The following is a 23,435-nucleotide window of genomic DNA, read 5'->3' as shown; positions in this document are numbered from 1 at the left end:
TTGATTGAGACTTATGAGATGAAATGTCCAAATATAACTGTGGTAAGAGGGCAAAACCTGAAACTGATAGTTGCTATGTAAAGTTAACGTCGCATTGCATTTATTGTATATCTGCTGACTTTGATATAGATGGTAAATCGAGATGGTAAATCTTTTAGACTATAATAAACAATGTTATATCTTCTCATTATTCGAGAGGTTTCATTGTTTATAACAGTGCGATAAATATAATTTCAATGCTAGCTTATGTTTAGATTGTCTGGCATTGCCTTAAATACTCCATGAATATGCTATACTAATAAAAACAATCTCGCGTAATTTGTAAAAATAATAGAGATACGGAAACATTTTTTAAAAATGTCTATAAAATTATTGATAATTCGAACAAATTCGTTTGAAATGTGTATTGCATGTTGAATACGTCCAATTACGTTGTGCAGTCATAGCTCGTTAATTCAAAATTGACGGGACCAAAATTTGAAAAATAATTGAAATTAGCAAATTTGGAAAAAAAAAAATCATCCATTTTCCATATACAAACTATTAATTCACAATGTTTCCAAGGTAATTAGTATTTTGTGTTGACAAAATAACAAAAACCCTTAATAATGTCCGTGATTTAAATCAATAAAAAAAATTAAGTTCAAAATCTAGTTCGTGTATAAAAAATAGGACAGATTATAATTGATTAAAGTTCTCATTCTTTATAAAGCTTAAGCATAAATACATATTTGTGTACATAAATATGTATTTATGCATCTATAAAAATATACAAAGGTTACGATAAATGTTGAGTTTGTAAATGTTTATATGAAATTATGTGATCATTGAAATAGAATAATTTACACAATGTAAATGTATTGTGAATTGGTACAGTTTTCGTTGCTGTCTTTACCGGTGCTAAAATTCAATGTATGTATTTATCCTCTTAGATAGTGTTGGCCGTGCCCGATACTTATGCAGTATTGTTTCACTAAATACAGAAATACCTCACTTAGTCCATCATAGACTGAAGCGGTAGAAATAAAGCGCATATAAAAAATGGTACATAATTGGTTCCAAGAACTTTATTTTTGTCCCTTTTGTTCATTACTTTTATTAATGTTATTGGTGCGTTATGATAAATTTACATATAAAATGAATACTAATTTTTGTATTTGATACAACGCACACATCACATCTAAAAGACGAAATCTAATCCTCTACGGCAAAGTATTTATTGTGTTATTTAATTCCAACGAAATGGTCTTCAAAACCGATAAAATTATCAAAACATTTCTATTTCCATGCTGTACTCATGTTGCTTGTTAAATATTACCTATATTTTTAATAATATTTCTAATGAACAATGTTTAAGTATGTGACTTGGTAGACAAGTCATTTTTCTGGGCAATTTTGATTGTTGGTTAACCAACAGGACTATACGAGGTATTACTGTATATGTATTTAAAAATGAAAAAATATATGTTGCTTAGTTATGGCTACGCGTTACACAGCGAAAACATCTTTATAATACCAAGATTGACCTTAAAAAAAAAGCATTTATATAGAATATAAATGTTTTTTATCATTCTATTTTGGAACCATCACAATTAAGAACTGATCTTCAGTAGATGTTTTTTTTTTTTAAATTAAAAGTCATATAATCTAAATTTAAAGGATACATGTTATTTATAATATAAAGTAATCTTTTATTACAAATTTAAAAGTTAGTATTTAAAAAAGTCAGTGTGAAAAGCCTTGTAAATAAAATTGTGCTGTCGGTCAAATTTTATTTGTTATTATGTTAAAAATTGAAAATGTTGTTTCCACAAAAAGCTTAGTAAAAATAGATTTTCTTTACAATTTCTGTATTTTGAACGGGAAGATACCTATGTATAATATTACTCGCAAGATAAATTAGTGAATATGATATTTCTTGAGATGTATCTTCTATGTTGGACTTCTGACAAAATGACTGATTCATGAAACCCAATTTGAATTATTCCTGGTAGGTTAAATCATCAGTTATTTATAATCATAAAATACAACCATCATTGTAAATATCGACATCAAAACATGCATCATAAATAAATAAATAATTCCAATAAATCATTTTACGTCTGTGTGGATTTATACATCGTATTTACGTGTATTCTATATTACTTGAATTTAGATGAGATATATTTTCAGCGAGAGCTTTTATGTATTTTTAGTCTAAAACTCATTAGTTTATGTTGCTACTTTGTAAGATACATAAATTAACCTGAACTTTGAAATACATAAATACAAGGCTGGTCAAAGAATATATGTAGTCAAAATAAAAATAAAAACCTTAAATGTTTGCCATATTCGGCTGGTCCAAAGCAAAACCAAAGGACAAAATGATGAAACTTTTAGAGAATAACGAAAAATTACACTTTTTTATCTCAAGAATGTGTGAATATGTGAATATATGTATATTTATTAATTTACAAATTCACAATCTTAGAAGAGGATGTGATTCTAAATCATATTTACATATCGCTCACTCCTTTCAAGAACGTCATAAATCAAAAAAGTTGATTTTTCAGAAGAACGTTTTTAAGTTTAAAAATATAATACAATGTATTAAAAATAAATATCAAGCGACTAATTGAACTTTTTACTGTATAACACATCTTTTTAGGTAAAACCTGAAGGTTTTTTCTCCATTTGAAAAATATTTAGTATATTTAAAAAAATAATAATACAATACCTTTTCTTCAAAATGCAAAAACAACACTTTCTGCCCTGTAGCGGGTAAATATTAAGTTAAAAATATGTTTCTTTTGCTGGGATATAGTACATTTTCTGGGCATTCCGAAAACATGCACAACTGAAAATTTACGATTTTTGATTTATGACGTTCTTGAAAGGAGTGAGCGATATGTGTTCACAACGTAATTATTTTTTTGGAGAAACTCAGTAATTACTAAAATAAATTTAAACAGTTTTGAAAAGAAAACAAAATATGTAGCTGTTTTGGTCAGGTCGTTAGATATTTAGTTTTGCCTTTGGCCAGCCGTGGAACAAGCAAATTAAATTCCCAATATATTTTTTTTTGTTAATTATGTAATCCATGGGTCGGCAACCTTTTGTTGTAAAAGGGCCAAATATTTTTCATGGGGATCAGTGCGGGCCGCACTTGCAGTAGGTATACATACAATATTTATGTACAAATATTTTAGTTTTAAAAATAAAACGCTAAGTGTATATTTAAACGACATTTATTGTATTTAATAAAATCAATGAGATTCCCTTGCTCCCTTTCTCGCTTCCTTTCACTCGATTGTGTATAATATCGTCCGTCATGTGCGTTGCGGCGAGAATCTCGCGGGCCGCACCAAGATGTCTCCGCATGCGGCCCGCGGGCCGCAGGTTGCCGACCCATGATGTAATCCATAGCAATAACTCGGTGTTTTCACATATTTTAAATGTACCGATTGTTACATAGTTTACTGGAGAAGTTTTGGTTATTTGTAAAACTTAACGATGTAGAAATTGATGAAATTATATCACATGTACTTTTATTTCATAATTCTAAAAAAATAAAAATATGTATATTTAGCCGACTTAAAAAAAGATCTTTTTCTATTTATTTCATTATTACTTCTTGAGTGATTGAAAAATATAAATTTTAATTGAGTGCTTAGAATGGTTCAGCTAAATGAGATTAATTATTTTTAAGTTTCCTGAATGTCTAATAAGGAATTGTGTATTTCCAGTATGGATCTGGTAATACGCATACATAATATAAAACTCTATTTCATTGTATAAAAGAAATGTACAGATAAAACAGAGTGTATTCGAAATTGTACATATTTAAATGGACTACTATATTATTTAAGGGCTGCCAATAAACGTGAGTTAATATAGTTTTTATATATTCCCTAATTTTTATACCGAAAATTATTTTATAAAATATTATAGTGTCGTAGCCATGACCGCGTATGTGTGTATGACGATAATTTAAGTCGGGTGATTAACATTACAAATCTTTATTTTATTAATTATTTTAATGCCAATGAATGTCTGTAATCTAAAGTTTTATTCGTAAGGTCTATGTATAATCATATTTTTTTTAATTTGCAATTATGTGGTATTATCACATTCCATAATTTATATCGCAGTCCCAAGATCCAGCTGACCAAGATTTGAAAACCTCATAACTATTTTTTGGGACAACAAGCAACCAAAAATTACCAATTTTTCAGCATCTATTGTGTATTCATATAATATTGAATATACATATTTACGTTTACGCCCGCCAAATAAATAGCAATTGAGACAGTATTATTCTTTACCTGTACATTTAAAAATGAAATTAAACAAGAATTGAGCATATTATTATCGTCGATTTCTTAAAATCTATCTTCCTATACATATTTTAAACTTATTCACCTCTCTGGTCTGCACTCGATGATGCTCAGGGCACTGCATTAAGTTGACATCAAATGCCGTCTTGGTCAATAAATACACATTGAAAAGACAAGGTTCTCGAGTATCAGGTGCCATAATATATGAATTAATAAACTGGGAATTGAACCTAGGACTTTTTACATGACAGTCAAACAAGCTAAGCACTGCACTACGAGGTAGACTTATTTAGTATGATTTTGTGTATTCTTTAAAAAACAAGTTTTTAATAAAAATTTTATGCCTATTCCAGGTTTAAAAAAGTGGTATTTAAAATTTGTAAAGAATGCTTAGTTAAAATGCAGCAAATTTTTATATCTTGTTTCCTTTTTACGAGGTAGCTTTTGTAATGCATTTCTAATTCATTCTGTTTAATATAATTTCTATTCGATACATCTGAGATTCACCTGTATTTAGATCTTTTAAATTTTGTAAAATTTTATTTTTAAACTGTATTCAACCAATGCGATATATAGTTACTTTTAATTCATTTTATTGAAACATTGTTAACTCTCTTTTATAAATGTATTTGCCACTTTCCCATGGCTATTTTATGCATGCATCGTTCATGAATATGTAATGAATGTAAATTTTACATGTAACTACTTATTGCTGTATGATTTGAAACATAAGATATTCTACATTGTTAATGTAAAATGATTGCAAATATTTTAAATTTTCATTAAATTTAAAATCATATTAAATATTATTTCACATAAATGTGTATTTTAAAAAAGTTTATTTCTTTCATTTTAATAAATGATTCTCATAAATATATTTGTATATTATTTAATATCTTAGTTTAAAAAAAAAAACAACATATGTATTTGAATATTTATTTTTACCTTTATACCACTCTTACGTTAAAAAAGGTAAATAATATCCATATTAACACGTTTTTAATTTATTAATAATAATTCATTTACAAGAACTAGTACAAAAAAGTTTATTGAAATACTTTTATAAACAATTTTTTTATAATACAAAATTACACAACTTATGGTGACAATATTGTGACCTTGTAAAAATATAAATATATGTCTAATATCACAACAATTTAATGCTATCATTCATTCAAACTACAGTATAAAAAAAAATTAAAAAATATATTGCAAATTGTATGTATTTCGTTTCTATATATGTAGACTGAGAATAAAATCATTTGAAATACATATGTATATTGATATAATTCAAAAATGAATATTGACTATAAAAATTTTATCAAATTAATTTGGTTTAAATTGATGAGAGGTATTGTAAACAAACAACAATCTCCAAGCAAATAGTTTTGAGTCATTAACACTTACAGATCCTAAACAATACATATATTAATATTAACTACTCAATGGGAATAAATTAAAACGAGACAACTTTAAAAATTAGGTATTTTCTTGCAACCAACTTCTACACTATGATTTCATATTCAACATAGGTATTATATCCTCAAATAATTTAGTTCAAATAATGATTACTTTTAAGATAACTAGGTTTGTTTCTAATATCCCGCATTTTTTAATCAGACATGAAATAATTATGCATGAAAAACATAAATACAACAGTAGCAGGAATATTGTTTTTATCGATTGTTGCGCGGTATGATCGATAATCCTGAAATTATCCAGAGCATTGGTCTGTATGTTCCCGATAGTTACCTAAGACAGCGTCGGCATAGATTGTTTCACATTCCTATACACAGGACCAACCTGCCGATGGTTATGCCTGTAGGAAGAGCTACCGCTATGTTGAACAATATCACATTGGATATTGATCTGTTCCATGTGTCCGAAGGAGTTTTCCGAAGCGGGATTCTTCTACACCTTTAAGTCTTATTGCTTACTTTTATTATAATATATACGCCTTGAATATTGTTTGTAATGTATATATTATTTTTTTATTAAATAAATTGAATTGAATTGAAATTGTTGCAATAAATAGTGATTATAAAAATAATTTAAAATATTTTAGTCCCTCAAGAACTCTTCCATAAATCTATGGATTTATCTAAAGCTTTTCTCCTTGGATGTTGTCTAGGGCCATCATTAAAGTTGATATGATGACTTTTAAATCTTCGAATAAGTATGCAGCACGAAACAGTTGTAAGGCCAGGAAGGCAAAAATTTATGGCAGAATTACGCTTTGGCTGTTGATATATCAACTCTTGAGATCCTACATTATTCACAAACGATGTCTCCTTTTAAGTGGAATGTTTTATATACATGAGTCAACATTACCCCCTAAAATTCTATCAATTTTTGTGCCATTTTCTTGATAAACGGTATTTGTTCTGCATCTTGCCTCGCTGTGGTCAGCCGAAACAGAACTGGACAGTCCACAGAAATACATTCCGTATGGGTACTTCGACAGCAACATGACTGGCAGATCTGTAAATGTGTGCACATTCATTCATCCATTACAAAATAAACCAAAAGATTTTGATATGATATTGTATTTTAATGGTAAACAGATAGAAGTAGAATAGATGAGAGAAAGAACAGCAAGCTTTCAGCAAATATTTTTTTAATGTAAATTGTTTACCTAAATGTAAAATATTTAAATGAATATATTGTACCATAGAGTTCATAAAGAAAAATATTTTGCAACAATACATATATACATGTATCGTTTATTTAAAATAGCAACATAAACAGTTATTTATAATATAAACGGAGGCATCTTATATTAATATAATGGACAATTTTTAAATAAAAGAAATATTTGTGTTTTTATTATTTACAAAAACACTTAAATTTCATACCATTTCTGTGAGCCTAAGTGGGTTCGAACTGAGAAACTCTGACTCAAGAGTCCGCGACACTAACCACGGGACCACAACCCGCGTAGGCATTACAAAATTAACTAGATTTAAAAAAAATCTAGTTATTTTTATTGAGTGTATAATTTGTGCTTAAAAAAGTACATTATTTTAGTAGTAGTACTTCATTTAGTATGCTTGCACAAAATTTAGGTGTTAGTAAGTTGCGCAACTAGACAAATCCAAAAAGCTTAAGAATTAGTACCAAAAGATAATTATTTTTATTTGCAACAAATCTAACTATGTAAAAAATCAACGCAATAGATACACCTATTACATACCTTATTGATCAAATTGTATCTTCTTTGCCATGTGTTAATTTTGTTTTGCAGTATTAGCATAGTCTTCTGCGGGTTGCAGATGCAATTTTCACACAACCCCCCAGTAGTCTGCACTTCACATCCCGCGCAGTTCACCTTGGAGAAGTACTGCGATATTGTGCTCTTTTTTCCTTCCGCTTCGTTTCCTCCTTCATCCAGGATCGGATATAGCTGGACTAGCTTTCTGGGCATTTCTGCAAACCTGGGAAAACAACGTATTGTACTTAAGTTTCTTAAGACATTGGATTTTAGAATTTCCTGCCGACATAACTATACTTTCTTTTGTAGTTTATATGTATAATGATGAATAAAATATTGCAATTTTCCCGTCAACATTTTTAAAGTTAACAAAAAAATAATGTTCGAAATTGATCATTTATAAGGTACAAAATTTCAAGTGTTTTATGGTTAGGTTAAGTTAGATGTTGTTCAGATGGTATAATATAAAACTACATAATTTAGCTCATATCCTTATCCTCATTTACATTATAGCTGACCACTGGTTTTGCTACAAGGCACCCTAGTTATTAGTTTGGTGTAACAAGGATACAGATATTCTAGACATGATATACTCTATCGTTATCTCTTATATTTCTCTTCCTCACTTTTTTTGCCCTTTGAGGTCTCAGCTTTGTATCTGTCTTTAATTTTTATCTATCCATCTACAGTCTTTCTTTGATCCACTCTTACGATGGAAAAAGAAAAAGAAGGCTTATAAACTGTTTTTCTTTTATATTTCCAATGTGACTATATTTTAATAATTTAATTTTACTGCTTTCAAGGTCGTAATCATTACTAGTGTAATATCTTAAGAACTATGTGATATTGTTACCACTTTACTAAATTTCCCCAAATATTAATAATAATAAAGTTGTTTCATAAGCTTCATCTTGATTACTTTACTCTACTTAACTTACTTACTCTACTTAACTCTAGCAGAAAACCCAGTCTTCTAAAGAAAGAAACAAAACGCACAAATTTTCATAATTCTCATCTATATTGTGATAATTTCCATAGATAAACATACATGCAATGGATTCCTAAAGCGATTCAATGGTCTAGCCTGTCTTTGTAGTAATGTTCTGTTTCCCCGTACTCACCACAGGTTGACGTCCACCCCCAGAAGGGTGAGGCAACGGTTGAGAGGGGGGATGATGGCGCGAGTGAGATAGTAAAGGGAGTTGAGGCGCAGGCGGGAGGAGAGAAGGTCGCGAGGGTGGTGTGCCAGGCGCAACAACGCCTCCCCAGGTGCTCCTGACACTATGACATAAGGCAGCCTCTCTCCGTCCCGCGGCTCCTTTCGATGATCCTGCACTTTGAATTGCCTGGAAGAAAACAAAGAAAATTAATCATAGAAAAAACATATATCGCTCACTCCTTTCAAGAACATCATAAATCAAAAAAACTTAATTTTTTTGGAGATCGTTTTTAAAGTTTCAAAATTTTATCAAATGTATTAAAAATAAATATCAAGCCACTTATTGAACTTTTTACTCTGCAACAGATCTTTTTAGGTAAAACCTGTATGTTTTTTCTCCATTTGAAAAATATTTAGTATGTTTAAAAAAATAATTAAACAATTCCTTTTCTTCAAAATGCAAAAAAACACTTTCTGCCCTGTAGCAGAAATAATGTTTGGTAAATATTAAGCTAAAAATTTTTGCTGGGATATAGTACATTTTCTGGGCATTCCGAAAACATGCACAACTGAACATTGACGATTTTTTATTTATGACGTTCTTGAAAGGACTGAGCGATATTTAGAACTACCGAGTAGTGTGGTTGTCAATCATGGGTAGAATTGGTGAATGTTACATGTGTGTAAAGTGATCACTTAAACCAGCCTATGAAGGTTGTAAGCTCCGTAAGATGCCCAGACTTCCATATTTTTCTTCAGCGATGTTGAAATGTCAAAAAATAATATGATAAATAACTCCTATAATTGGAAATAATCCAGATTTGTGAACAAGTATTTGGACACACTCAATATGCTGTCAATAGAAAAAACAACTTACTTTCTCACTGTTCAACCAACAAGCAATTTATTTTTCTATTTTGTGGTTATCGCATTCTATCACCATACAAGAGGTCTCTTCTCCGATTGATAATAATAATATTTGTGTCTCTACACTGAGTTCCTACCATCATCTGATGGAATTGAAATATCAAATCCTACCTGGTTTGATATTCACTGCAATACTTATTGCATGTTTGTGATATTGGATGTCAAACATGAATGCAGACATTTAGTATTTAGATATATAACAATATACATTTCTTACTTAGCAATTTCCAATGCAGGTATACTCGCTCCCGGCTTATAATTATGTAATCCTCGGAATTCTTTAGCAAATATAAAGTCCCGTATGTTGCATTTTCCCTCTATGATCTTTTGGAACTCCTTACAGACATAAGACTTAACTTTGCTCACGTCACAAGTTTCAAACAAAATGCGCAAGGTTTTTTCCAGCATCTTGGCTGCAATAGGACATCCGTCACGTCTGACTGTCTCTATTCCCTTGGCACAGTATTCCGGGGTTTTCTGGTCTTTGCTTTCATACATGTAGCCGACATAACGTTTTTTAGTTTGTAAAATACATGGATGAAAAATCTGTAAATAAAAACGAAACATCTTGTTTAATAAATAATCACTGTTTTGGCTTTTTTTATAAGCTGAAACGACATCACGATGATATAAAATAAATTACATTTATTGACATATTTAAGTTAAATTAAACATGTATTATACCTTTTCAAGTTTGAGTTTCACGGGTGTCGGATTGTCATTGGTGACAGCTTCTGCAATTTCAGCTCCGATATCGAATGCGTCAGATTTGCTTCTTCCAGGAACAACAACAAATAAGGAGTCCGTATCACCATACACAACCTTGTTGAATAAGAAAGAACATGATAGTTATCAACAACAAAAAAGAAACAGCGATATGGACTCATCAGCAGATGCCTTTACACATATTGCTCACTCCTTTCAAGAACGTCATAAATAAAAAAAAATGATGTTTCAGGAGAACGTTTTTAAAGTTTAAAAATAAAACACAATGTATTAAAAATAAATATCAAGCCAGTTATTGAACTTTTTACGTAAAACCTGAAGGTTTTTTTCCATTTGAAAAATATTTAAAAACAACATTTTCTGCCCTGTAGCGAGTAAATATTAACATAAAAATATGCCTCTTTTGCTAGGATATAGTACATTTTCTGGGCATTCCGAAAACATGCACAACTGAAAATTGACAATTTTTTATTTATGAAGTTCTTGAAAGGAGTGAGCAATATGCGCTCTACTGTGCAAGCAGTATTCTGCATTACCAGGTGAAAGAGCTGGCATCGGAAATAATGAATAGAATACAAAACAAGGTGTATAATTTTTAAAAGTGGAATACACACATTATCTTATACGTTTGTGGTACTTTTTTATAACTTGTAGATGCACCTTGCGCAGTCTTCATGCGGTTTAATTTATGCAAATTATTAATCCGCCATAATAACCGTTTGATTAATGATGTACGTGGTCTACCATGTCCAAAGGCAGTTATTAATCATTTGCATGTAAACACATTAATAATATGTAGATAAATGTTGGGAAGCCACAAATTATAATGATTTTTGTTATTTTGACTACATTTATAATGACTACTTTTTTTTAAATTGATGAGCTTTACCAGTTATCTCTATTTATATATATCCTTCATACCCTTGCATTCCACCGGGGAGTGTTCTCAACCATTTTGATAGCTCTATCCAATGTCTCACGGCCCTTGGCTACCACACTATCGCCCACTTCTATACATGGCATCCGTCCACTGAAATTAGCTGCGGTGTATCCGTATGTTACGTTTGCAATCAATTTTAAACCTACAAATAATTCAGTTTTGTTAATTCATAACCGCAAAAACGTCTTTTAACGATGATGAATAGAACTGACAGATCTCATTTTACTTTAAATCCAAACAAAATTTCTAAAAAGACCACAACAGGCATTGTGGTTGTCATTTTGTCATTTTTAGCATTTCAGCTTTAAAGTTTGAAAGGTAACTTACCTAGTTGGCGTGAATGTAAAATTTTCTGCAATGTCTTATTATCTTTGTGTTTTTTCATGGCCTTTTTAACCATCAGTCTTGTGTTCAGTATATCCTGCAACATGGTAGGGAGGACTCCCTTCCTGACAGCCGGCTTGACAAACCCAATACCGCACGGAGACCAGTTTATGAGATTTTTCTTGTGCAATCGTTCGAGCAGGCGACGTGGTACTTTTAACTGAGTACAACCAAACTCAATCGGAGCATCTCTGGAAAAGTTTAACTGATGTTAGCTCTTCGATTCGTTACATCAAATACTTTGGGGTTCGTTACGATAAACTGCTGATATATTTTTTCATCATTAGGGTTGATGTCGATGGATAATGGATAACACGCAGTATAATAACCCAGAAGAACACTATCATCATCATCCAATGTAATACATACTAAGTTGTACAATAAGTTATAATTTTAGGCATGTGTGGTTTGATGTTTCATACTAATAAGGCAATGTTTACAATTGGCACAAGAAAAGGCTCTCTCCCGACAGCCAATATCAAGTTTGCCTCTTTTACAAAGCATCAGATTTCCACCGCATAGGATTCTACTGCCGACGATTGTCGGTAAATCTAGTTAAAAATTATGGAGTAATAATTATTATGTACCTTCCCATGTTTTTGACTTTTCCTAGGCATGTAGAAAAACAATAATTGTAGGCGATCATCATCGAAGGGTACAAACTTTGAAAATCAAGTACTATTACAGGATCACTGTAGAAACGTGACTCTAAAAAACAAATATTTCATTTTAACTCCTTTAAAAAATGTTTATTTGAACACATATTACGATTCATATTGTTCATTGGATTTGGTCTGACCTGGTTCTAATATGAGAGGCAAACATTCTGGAGCCTTCATGGCCGCCCGCTGATGTAAATTAGGGGACACTAGAACGTAATTCCTAGGACGGGTCATGCGAATCATCATGGACTCCACTCGGAACTGAGACCCTCGCGACATTACTTCGTACCACTGGATACCAAACAGGCGAGCCAATTCAGATGTTCTACCTGGAACCAACATAACAAATTAGTGCACTCATAAATTATATAAAACCTTATTTGTATGCATTCAAATGCAGTGCAACAAAACTTTATTCCAAATCCATATAATGCATCCGAGTCCTACCAAAATTCATTTTGAAATAGAGCCTGCAAAATGTGCAATTAAATGCTTAATCAAATAGACATCAATAATATTTCTTTTACAACCTAAAGAGAAATATTGTTGATGTCTATTTGATTACGAAATGTAAGTTATAATATTATATAGTTATACTTTTTTGGATCATTTTTAAGTGTAAACCTGAGATTGGATTTTTTTTTAATTTTGTTATTTTTGTAAATATTCTGTTGGTTTTCCAATAAATAAAAAAAAATATGGAGGAGTTTCATATTTCTGATCGACATATAAAAAATAAACTGATATAGGACTCATATTCATGGCTATAATTCCCAGATTGGAAAAATTGGTAGTACTGTTTCAGGTTATCTTAGGTGTAGTTACCGCTTGTTGTAACACGTGGCATTCCTTTTTTATCGGAGGTATCAGATTATGGAATAAATTATCGCTCTGCATAAAAAATGCAGACTCTCTGACAACCATTATGAAACATTATGAAACATCAAGTTTTTTTATATAACTTTTTTTAATAACTTTTTTTCCTTGGAACCCTAACTGTTCACCGCTGCATCCCTTCCCTGTATTGTTTTTCTCCCCCCCTCAATTCTTTACCTATCCCACCTCCCATGTCTGCCCACCAAACATCACTAAAGAGGTACAGACGTTAACCACTCGAACTAGTTTACTTTTCGTTGGTCAGAATATATTATTTTATAGTAATAAGTAATAACCCAAGAGGATGAGTTCTATAAATTTATTTATTGTATTGTTCAATATTGGAGTGAACTCGAGTAAAGACAAAAATGTTTATAAAAAACAAAAGCTTTTATTTATGATTTCAAATATAATGTTTTTCTATGGTTTCAAAAAAGAAGGTAGGTACTTGATTTTGAGAGTAGTTATTCGTCAGCTAAAGACTAATAGTATCTAGTTGCATAAAATGAACATACTTATACTTTTAAAAACATATCCTTAGAACAGTCGAACTAATAGATTTTTCATACATTTATGTAATTTATTTACATATTCAAAATATTTTTTTTTATTGCCAATGGTACCCATCAATTCTACAGATAAGTTTGTGGATAGGAATAACTTCCATTTTCAAAAAGAATTAGGTAATTCAACATAAAAGGTCAAATCGAGAACAGAAAAATATTTGTGGATGACAGGTGCATGGGGATCTCTCTCTTTCTAGCAAGCTTTGGTCTCTTTCTGATACAATGATACAAGAACATTATGCCGATTTTCATTCCATTTGGTTGGCAACACTGAGCAATAAGCTTAAAATAAAATCTTTGGTTTCCATTACAGTACTCTGGTATTGTAGGTACTAACTAGAACTCAATAAGACAATCTCATTTGGAAGCGACACTACTGATATCAGAGTTACTAGTGTGAATAAATCCTAAACATATGCATTACATTGTGAATAAATTAACATCAATATTTTTTTATTATTTTGACTAATAAAATAAACAAAAATATACAAACCTATAAGATCCAATTGCTGCAGAATATGAATAATGCCCGTGACCCTAGTTAGGAAGTATTCCATAGTGAGAGAGGTCAACAGGCCAGATGGATGACACCACCAGAAATATAAAGTTTTATATGAAAATTGGGGAACCCTTTCGTGCATTATGTGGTACATTACATTCTCAAATGTATAGCTAGTCAAAGCAATCTCGTGCCTCAATAATCTCCAAACATCTAAAGTGATTCGTCCGATCAATTTGACATCCTTTTGTATTTCTTGCGAAGGCTTTTTCCAATCTGATCTTTCATCTAGTGGGACTCTAGACACTTTAGAAGGCATGTTGATTTCCAAAACAAATCCCCTTTGAAAGAGATAACCCCAAGATTGCATTTCTATCTCGTAACCACACAATATATCAGGATCCCACTTGCTGATTAAATTCAAAACTTCTTCAAACAGCATCTTTTCACCGTCAACGACGACAATTTTATTTTTTTTGCTCAATCCTTCGAGGTAAGAAAATGATGTCTCATTGTGTTGGAGGTTGAATTGGTCTAGTTTTGATATTATTATTCCGTTTTCTTGCTGCGGAAGTGTGTGATCAGCTGGACAATCGTTTTTTATGGAATAAAATACGGCTAATATGGGATCTAATGCGGGGTCTGGATACATCTCTCCGCGAGTAGATGTCAGGACTTCTAGTACTAGGACGATCATATATTCATTCTGCAAATGGTTTTAATTTAAAATATTTGATTTAAAAAAATATGGATAGTTGAAATAACTTTTTTTTTAAATTAACCTCATGAATAGTTGGGGCATCTTGATAATTTTCACCAGAAAATTTGAAGCCAAGGGTTGTGCTATGATTTACACTGTTTTCAGCAGTTGGGGTAGTACATCTCTTTATGTCATCCAGTTGCTAAAAATATATTTAAAAAAAGATTTTTTAAATGTGCAAAAATTCTGGGACCATTCAGAATGCTTTATGCACCGTCAAGATGAAAATTAATAAAAATATTTGTAAAACTTACATTTGTTTCACAAGGAACACTTTTCTCGAAATCTAACGAAATATCCCCACTGTGTTCTATGACAGGGGATTGAATTGGTTCTAATTTTTGGCCACAAGTTATATCAGATTCAGAAGAGCTCTGGGAAAGTTCTGTAAATTCTCTTAGAGTACATTCATTTTCTATACTTGGTTTTCTCGAGAGAGACATTCGTAAAGTACGTGGCCTGAGTTGTCTCGCCGGTTGACTGATGCTTCTTCTCTTTTTGCATGTAGATTTTATAGGAATACTTTTATGTATTGTCGGCATTATTGTTGGTGTACTTTCGATATGATCTGACGATCCAAGTGATATCGGAGAGCATGGTGATAAACTAAATGTTTCCATTTGACTATTATTCATCTCCTGTCCGGGGCTAGTTGGCACATACAAGATTAATTTATCTTTTTCTTCTTTCGGTTGCTCAAGATCTGTTTGAGTTTTAGCATCTCGCATTTTGAGCCAATCGTTTACTGCTCTTGCACTAGGGGGTTGAAGTACAGGTGTAAGTACGCATGATCTATTACTAGCTAAAATCTTTGTCAGGTCTGTAGTATTTAAATTATCTGATGTGATATTATGTGCAAGAAACATGTTTTCTCTCAATGTTTCTATACTGTTGGAAATAACGACATCAGATTGAAATGGTTTTAGGTCAGCCATAGTTTTACTTCTAACTTTGAGGATGATTTGGCCGACTTCTATTTGATTACCAACATCTTTAGGGTTTGAATAGAATGGCTGTTCATGTATACACAAAGGGATTTGATGTTCCGACATCGATGTCAAAACATCATTATACGAAGGAGGCTTTAATTTGGGAACCAGAACTACTTTTCTGCTAGTCAATAATTCACTTTCAATATTTAAATCACTATTACAGTTTTTATACTCTTGTAAAGATTCATCATAATGCAGTTTTAAACAGAAACTACTATCGAGTTCATTTTTCATATCTTTAACATCAATATTTGTTTTACTTTGATTAACAACCGGATGCTGCGTAAATTCTTTATCAATAAAACTACCATCCTGATAAAGAGTTGTATCGTAAAAACTAACGATTCCTAAATCATTTTGGGAATAGTCCATACTCGAATCTGGAGACACTGGATATACATTCTTAGTGTTCTCTGAATTTTGTATTACTTTAGATGATCCTGGAACAGGAAAATAATTGTTGCGGCGATCATACCCAGAAGAAGTTAAACCATTTTTACAAACTTTATCATTTTTTTCATCTGGTTTAATTAGATCAATATTATTTCCTGACATAATATTATTTTGAATAGTGGAAAGATTTTCAGATTGAGGTAAAATGTCTCCTTCTGTAACATTTACTTCCGTGTTGATTTTCACTTCATTCAAATCAGGTTTAAATTCATTTTCTGTAATGAATGTATCCGATTTCCTTTTTTGAGAAGACAGTATTTCTGCATCCATAATAAAGGAAATATTTTTAGATTTAGGTAAAATATCCGCTTCTGTAATATTTACTTCTGTGTTGATTTTCACTTCATTCAAATCAGGTTTTACTTCATTTTCTGTAATTAATGTTTCCGATTTCCTTTTTTGAGAAAACGAAAGTATTTCTGTATCCATTTGTTTAGATGGTGAGCTTTTGAAAGTAATGTTTAGCGGATTAAAATTAATAAACCGCTTTTTGGGAGATTTTTTCGGACTGATTCTTTGAGTTAGTAGTTCAGTTTTAAATTCTTCAATCTTTTTATCCATATTGTTACTACGCTTTGGTGACTGCCATTTTTTTGACATTGCAACAGGAGTTATTACCTCTTGTTTGATTTTTTCTGTTGGTATTTTCTTGGGTTTGGAGAGTCCGACTTTCAATTTAGATTTGTTTTTGGATCGTAAAGTGCGTGATTCATTTTCTGCAAAATAAAATTATATGTAAGAAAAATTAATATTTAATGAGGGGACCTATGGATAATTTTAAAAAGAAATTATTTGCGTTATTTATTATAATTATTGGAAACTACTGATTAATCTATTAATCCATTTTTCTACATATTTACAGCAAACCCAGGCAGAAATTATTATTTTTAATTAATGTTTTACTTAGTAAATATCACACAAATGATGCGGAATGCATCGAAACACGTGTCACAGTAGATTTTAAGAAATAGTGGTATAAACTAAGTAAAACATTAATTAAAAATGGATAGATTTTACCATAAAGTGACTGCCAAATCAATTAATGAGAATTTATTATTTAAAATTTTTAGAAGCAGTTGTTTGAGTCCAGTAGGGTCTGCTTACTGACTTTTAATTTTCTGTCCATCGTGTATTCAGCGAATGTTCAACACTAATTCCAACAATGACGGGCCTCGTTCATATAAGCCTTAATGTTGTAATAAAGTTTTGAAAATACCAATAGCTATAAAAGTAGATAGTTTTATGATTTTCATGCCAAAATGTTAATATTAATCAAAGCTGTCTTAAAAATTTAAGTTTAAAGTACATTTTTATTATTTTTCATGTATTTTTAAGTGCTTTTGTTGTTTAACTAAACGCTTATTAAAATAATTATACTAGGGTATTGTCCCTTACCCAGTAGTAATAAGGAGTTACTTAACACGTACCTCCGTTTTCTGATTGCAATAAGATATTTTATTTTTTTTGTGAAAATGGTTCCCTACTTATGGAAATTTTTATAGAATCTGAACTCATACCATCATAATCCCATGCTCCATCTAATTGTGAAATATTTTGAACATTGTCCCAAAATGTATCATTCCACTCAGAAGATGACTGATCTGCTCCTTTAACATCAGTCAAACTACAAAAAAAAATACATACATATATATTTATATACATATACTACAAGCGTACAACTATTGTAGCCTCCTAAATCTATACTGTAATAAAAAATAAAACTCTTTCCAAGCCAAAACAAACAACTCGTTAAATAGTGAAGTCGGATGATCTGGTTTGCAAACACAACCACTCACTACAAAGTCATTGTTTGCTTTTAAAATGGTTTTATTTTATCTTTTGGTTTTGTGTCTAGCTTAATAATTATAATCACTGCCAGAAAATAGTCAGCTATCGCTAACTGCTTTGCCTCCATTCTAAAAAACCGAGAAGTGTGAAAAATTGTGAAATAAGTTATAAGTTCACAAAAATTACAAGTTTAAATGTATCACTAAAATATTAATTAATCCCTTCTTACTAACATCATATCTGTCAGCGAGCACCGGGGCCAAAGTATGTATCATTAATCTATAATTTCGTATGAGTAAAAACCCTTTGCCCTGTGGGTACATTTCTGCATACAGTTTAGGCCATCACATGGCATTTGGAGAACACTAATATCAAAATCATAACAAGTTGAAAATTTAGCAAAATTTTACCTTTGAACAAAATCCTCTTCTGTGAACAGCTCGTTGAAGTTAGGATTTTCTTCTTCGACATCATCTTCTCCAACATTGTGAGTCGGTTGGGTTCCTAAAATACTATCATCTTCTATGTTCTCCATATCTTTTAACATCACCATAAGGTCCATATCTTCACTGTCCACTAAAAAAAGGATTATAAAACATTGCATTTAATCTAATTAACGTGCAATTGTCCTCAATTTAAATATAAGATATTGATAATTATGTCTTACAATTAACTTGCGACAAATGTTGACTTTGAGTCAACTGCAATACGACTGATTCATCCACTATAGAATCATCGCAAGTATTTGAAGTTCTGACCATAGAATACGGGTGATGCAATATAACATTTGTTGCATTCAATATTTTGCTGTCATCTGGAGTTTCCGCTGGATACACCACTTTAGTGGTAAATGGTGCAGATTTTGCTTTTGATAAATCGGGACTGAAATCAAGGCTCGATCTTTCCGTCAATGTGTCATTTAGAATGGAAAGGGTCATGTTAGTATCGGGAGAATCACTCTGCATTTCTGAGTACAACGCCAGCTTTATTAACAGCTTCTTTTCATGTTGCAAATGGGAATCTGTAGGTGGAATGTTCTCTCTCACTTGTGACGGAGTTAGTCCAATATTGCTGGACATGTTTAAGTTAGCTAATCTTTGTTTTTCATCTTCCCACAAAGCCTCGAGTCCAGGATTTGCGCCTAAATTACCATGTATGACATCTTTTCTATTTAAAATATGCTGCGCTAGGCAATCCGCTTCGATTTCGCAGCAACTAGTAAATTCCACGGCCTCAGGAAGATACAAATCTTCATTTAAACAAGAATATTTATTTGTTGGAGAAATTAAGTTATTTTTTCTACGGAATTTAACATATTCAAGATTTAAAAAACTCATCCCATATAGATTAAAATCTAAAAAGAACTGCATTGTGAAGTTGATATGAGCTTCATGGGGTTGATAGGAGAGACCCAAAATGGCGCCATTTTGCAGCAAGTCAGCTGCACGTTTGATGAATGTGGGATTATAGAAAAATATTTTGTAGAATTGATGCACTTTAGTGTGGAATCCATAAAAAGGTCTGGAAATCAAAAAAATTAATTGATTCAGTTGAATGAGTTGTCGTATTATTTAATATATTTATAAAATGCAAATTCAGCAACAACAAAAAAACCTAATTTTAATATTTAATTATATCAAATGTTTTTAATGGCAAACTAAGCTATATTAATCTAAATTATGTTTAATTAAAATATAACTTTGTTTTAAAATCACTATAAATAATAAATTAATATAATGTCTACCGGTTTCGAAGCTAACTGCTTCTTTTTCAAGACTGATTAAAACTAATATTAATCAGTCTTGAAAAAGAAGCGCTTCGAAACCAATAGACATTATAATTAAGTTATAATAAAATATTTATAGTGATTTTAAAACAAAGTTATTTTTTCATTATAAAATGGAAAATCACAAAGTTATTGCTTCAAATGTAAGTTATAAATTATGTATATTTACATTTTGACATCTCAACATAGATGAAGAAATCCATATTTTTCATGTTGTGATGTCGAAATGTAAAAATAACTTTAAGTGGAGAAACCCTGATTTGTGAACAAGGATTTGGACACACTAAAAAATGTTGCGAATATGTATGTATTCTCAGTAATAAAAAGTAATCTTGTAGTTTTACTTACATTCCTTGCACCAATATAACTTTATAAACATGTTGGTAAATGGAGTTAGCTTGCTTCAAGGAAATATTCAACGCCCTGTCTATGCTATTTGCTATCTGTAAAAAATATACCAATAAAAATCTGCAAGCACCTGATTGCGTATCAAATGGATACAAGTCCTAGACACAAGGATTTATCGAAACAGAAAAAAGGGTACTCGGGGCCATAAAACTCCCCTTTAAAACAGGGTGGGTTAAAATAATAAAACTCTCGGAGCAAAAATGGAACTGGGCAGGTCATGTAGCACGTATTTCTGAGGGGAGAGAAACAAGAAAGGTGCTTGATTGGAGGCCTAGAACAGGACACAGAAGCGTTGGTAAGTCCCAAACAAGATGGTCCGATGACGTTAATAAAGTGGCAGCCCTGCATTGGAAGAGAGTCGCGTCCAACAGACAACGTGGAAGTCCAAGAGGAAGGCCTTTGTTTGATACTGGACACAAGAAGAAGGCTGAAGTAAGTAAGTTGAAATGACATACCTGATATGCGATCTTAGGTTCAGGACTAGGATCATCGCAGGGAATATAGAGATACGGGAAAACTCCATGAACATGTAAACATGTTTTACTTCCATCTGGAGTTGCTCCAAAAACTCGTAAAATCGGCAACTGTGTTGAAAAAATAAAATAATTAGTTTAAGTATACAAAAAAGCTTTTAAAAATTCCTTCGCCATACCCACCACATCAGTCCAGATAATAGACTATTTAATGTGGTTTAAAATGTCAGCAATAAATACGAAATACATAGCAAAAGGAATATCAGATTTAATGTAATCTAAATACATATAAACATGCACTACACACTGTTTTGTTTAATTAGCCAGATACTCTTTAAAAAATTGTGTTCTCATGTTATGTTTTCTGAATATTGGTCACTAACTAACTAACCATCACGCCGCTTCGCCGCAGGGATAGGCAGAGAGAATAGGGCACCACAACACTCTGTCCTTGCAAACATTCTTCGCCTCTTCCACGTTCATACATCTCCTCATACATACCCGCCGATTGTTTCGACTCCTAACCTGACCACTTTTAAGTATTTGGCATACTTGATCGTGCCAAGTTTTTCTCGGTCTTCCTCTATCAAACATTGTTTATTAAAATAAACGATGTATGAAAGATGTTCGAATAGTGAAATAAGGAAGGAATGCAAAGCTGAGACAAGCATTATCGATAAAATTAAGAAAGGTGTGTTGAGATGGTTTGGACGTAGAACGAATGAGTGAGGAAAGAACGGTAAAACAAATTTATGAGGTGAATATTATTGGAAAAAGGAGCAGAGGAATATTGGTCACATTATGGCGAATATACGAATATAAAAATTAAATATGTGCTAAAATAAATAAATGCTCATTCATTCAAATAAAGATAGCATAATAAAAATGGATTTACCTGTTTGACTTCAGAGCCTCTGAATTCTGAGAAAGTAACATCTAGGTCAGCTATCGGTTTACTCAAATAATAATCTGCAGTCACCAATCGTACAGAAAATGGATTACTTTCTGAAATATCTGAAAATATATTAAAATAAGCTATATTTTTGATAAACATACACTTTTATTACTGAAAACTTGTGCCAATATTGTCCATCCATGAACATGAAAGTTAGAAAGCATTCTAATTCAATGTATTGTCTCAAAATTCGGCTCGAGGACATTCGAGGCCAATATTGCCTTGGCTTATTACTGGACTCTTGTAAATGCACATCGATATACGTTGTACATACCAATAGATTAAAATACAAGATAATAAGAATATAATTCATTTAACATTTATATCAGGGTACCCTCATTTGTAGTGTACTCAAAACTTCATTAGTATACTACAAAACACTTTTTTGAATTATCTATATATTTAACAAACATGATTAACATGCTCTTCGACAGCTGACATGATGTTTAATGACCTCGCAAGGAGAAACAGCTGTCGCAAAAATAAATAAATTCAGCAGAATCGAAAATCGCGTTTCGATTTATGTTAAAAATAATAGATTATGGAATTCAACATACAAAGTTAATACAAATTCAATTATAAATTATATCTAAAGAAAAATTGTTGAAAGCAAACAATAGTTTTTAATTACGAAATTATAACGCAAAAGGTCCCTCAAAGTAGGTTAAGAATTTTAATGCTGAAATTTTACCTTTCATTACTATTTACTGTTAGCATAATATTCATGATAGCGCTCAGAGCGGATAAGTCCCAATTTTCCGAATATCTTGTACGACCTTGTTTTTTTTTAACAATATTTAATCCGTAGATTTAAAAATATTTTGAGGACCAAATAATATTTTTATTTTTCTCATTTGCTTATTTTGACATTTCATATATTGCACATAAAATCTCTGTACAGAATCGGTAGGTAAGTACTTAAGCCAGAGACGGAAAATTTATAAATTGAAAACATTTATATTTCGAGATTTTAAAAACCATCAGAGGGAAAATTGGAGACAAAATTGTAAATGTATATATTTAATATTTGAAGTGGAGAATTCTCAGAATGAAAAAATCTATATACTTTTCTTACAAAAATCTCATTTAGCAACGACTTTAGCTATCGATTACAAATCACAACTACTGAAAGTGTGCGTGAAATAGGTACACAGTTTGTTTATTGCATTGCATTACATACAAAATTATATACTTATATACAGACATACCTAATAAAATTATGCTAATACTGGAAAGCTATGATAAGAAGCTCGGGTAGCTCAAAAATCACGTGATTCAAATATTTATTTTCTAGATGACATTCACACATGGCAGCACCCGAACGGACCCTTGCTGGGTACCCTAAATAAGTGGGAATTGCAAAAGTGACTTATTTGCACTCTGCAGGTCGATATAAATTCGCACTTGCTCCGAGTTATCCATTGAACCAGGATTTCTCTGATATTGAGGAGGATATAATTTTTTGACCTGGACCTGTATAGAGGTATCCCACTATTTCTGCCATACACGAAAAAGTATTTTTTAACGATAATGAAGAGGTCGTCGACACTTAGT

General features: G+C 31.4%; 1 protein-coding gene across 1 annotated transcript; it reads right to left on the bottom strand.

Moving 5' to 3' along the window:
• Nucleotides 1-6,501: 6,501 nt before the first annotated feature.
• On the bottom strand, nt 6,502-22,780 carry PolZ1 (DNA polymerase zeta catalytic subunit). Its single transcript, XM_088268413.1, has 19 exons — nt 22,573-22,780; nt 21,822-21,940; nt 20,909-21,037; nt 20,394-20,488; nt 18,927-19,780; nt 18,670-18,835; nt 17,989-18,095; nt 15,281-17,187; nt 15,049-15,168; nt 14,261-14,972; nt 12,463-12,654; nt 12,251-12,371; nt 11,607-11,854; nt 11,261-11,421; nt 10,298-10,435; nt 9,831-10,159; nt 8,649-8,873; nt 7,510-7,750; nt 6,502-6,797 (listed from the first exon to the last, which is right to left on the bottom strand). Exons 1-19 carry the CDS (start codon nt 22,577-22,579, stop codon nt 6,651-6,653), a joined length of 6,018 nt encoding a protein of 2,005 aa, XP_088124539.1. The 5' UTR covers nt 22,580-22,780; the 3' UTR covers nt 6,502-6,650.
• Nucleotides 22,781-23,435: the final 655 nt, after the last annotated feature.

The sequence above is a fragment of the Brachycentrus maculatus genome, unplaced genomic scaffold, assembly GCF_059751285.1.
Source record: "Brachycentrus maculatus isolate JH-2025_06_01 unplaced genomic scaffold, ASM5975128v1 h1tg000322l, whole genome shotgun sequence".
Lineage (NCBI taxonomy): Eukaryota > Metazoa > Arthropoda > Insecta > Trichoptera > Brachycentridae > Brachycentrus > Brachycentrus maculatus.
Note: the sequence above shows the minus strand (reverse complement) of the source record. Positions and strands in the feature narration are given on the sequence as shown.

Coding starts and splice junctions, on each gene's coding strand:
- PolZ1 (XM_088268413.1), bottom strand. Junction 14,973..15,048: donor ATGCCCCAACTATTCATGAG/GTTAATTTAAAA, acceptor AACCATTTGCAG/AATGAATATATGATCGTCCT. Junction 10,436..11,260: donor CTCCCCGGTGGAATGCAAGG/GTATGAAGGATA, acceptor TTATTCAACAAG/GTTGTGTATGGTGATACGGA.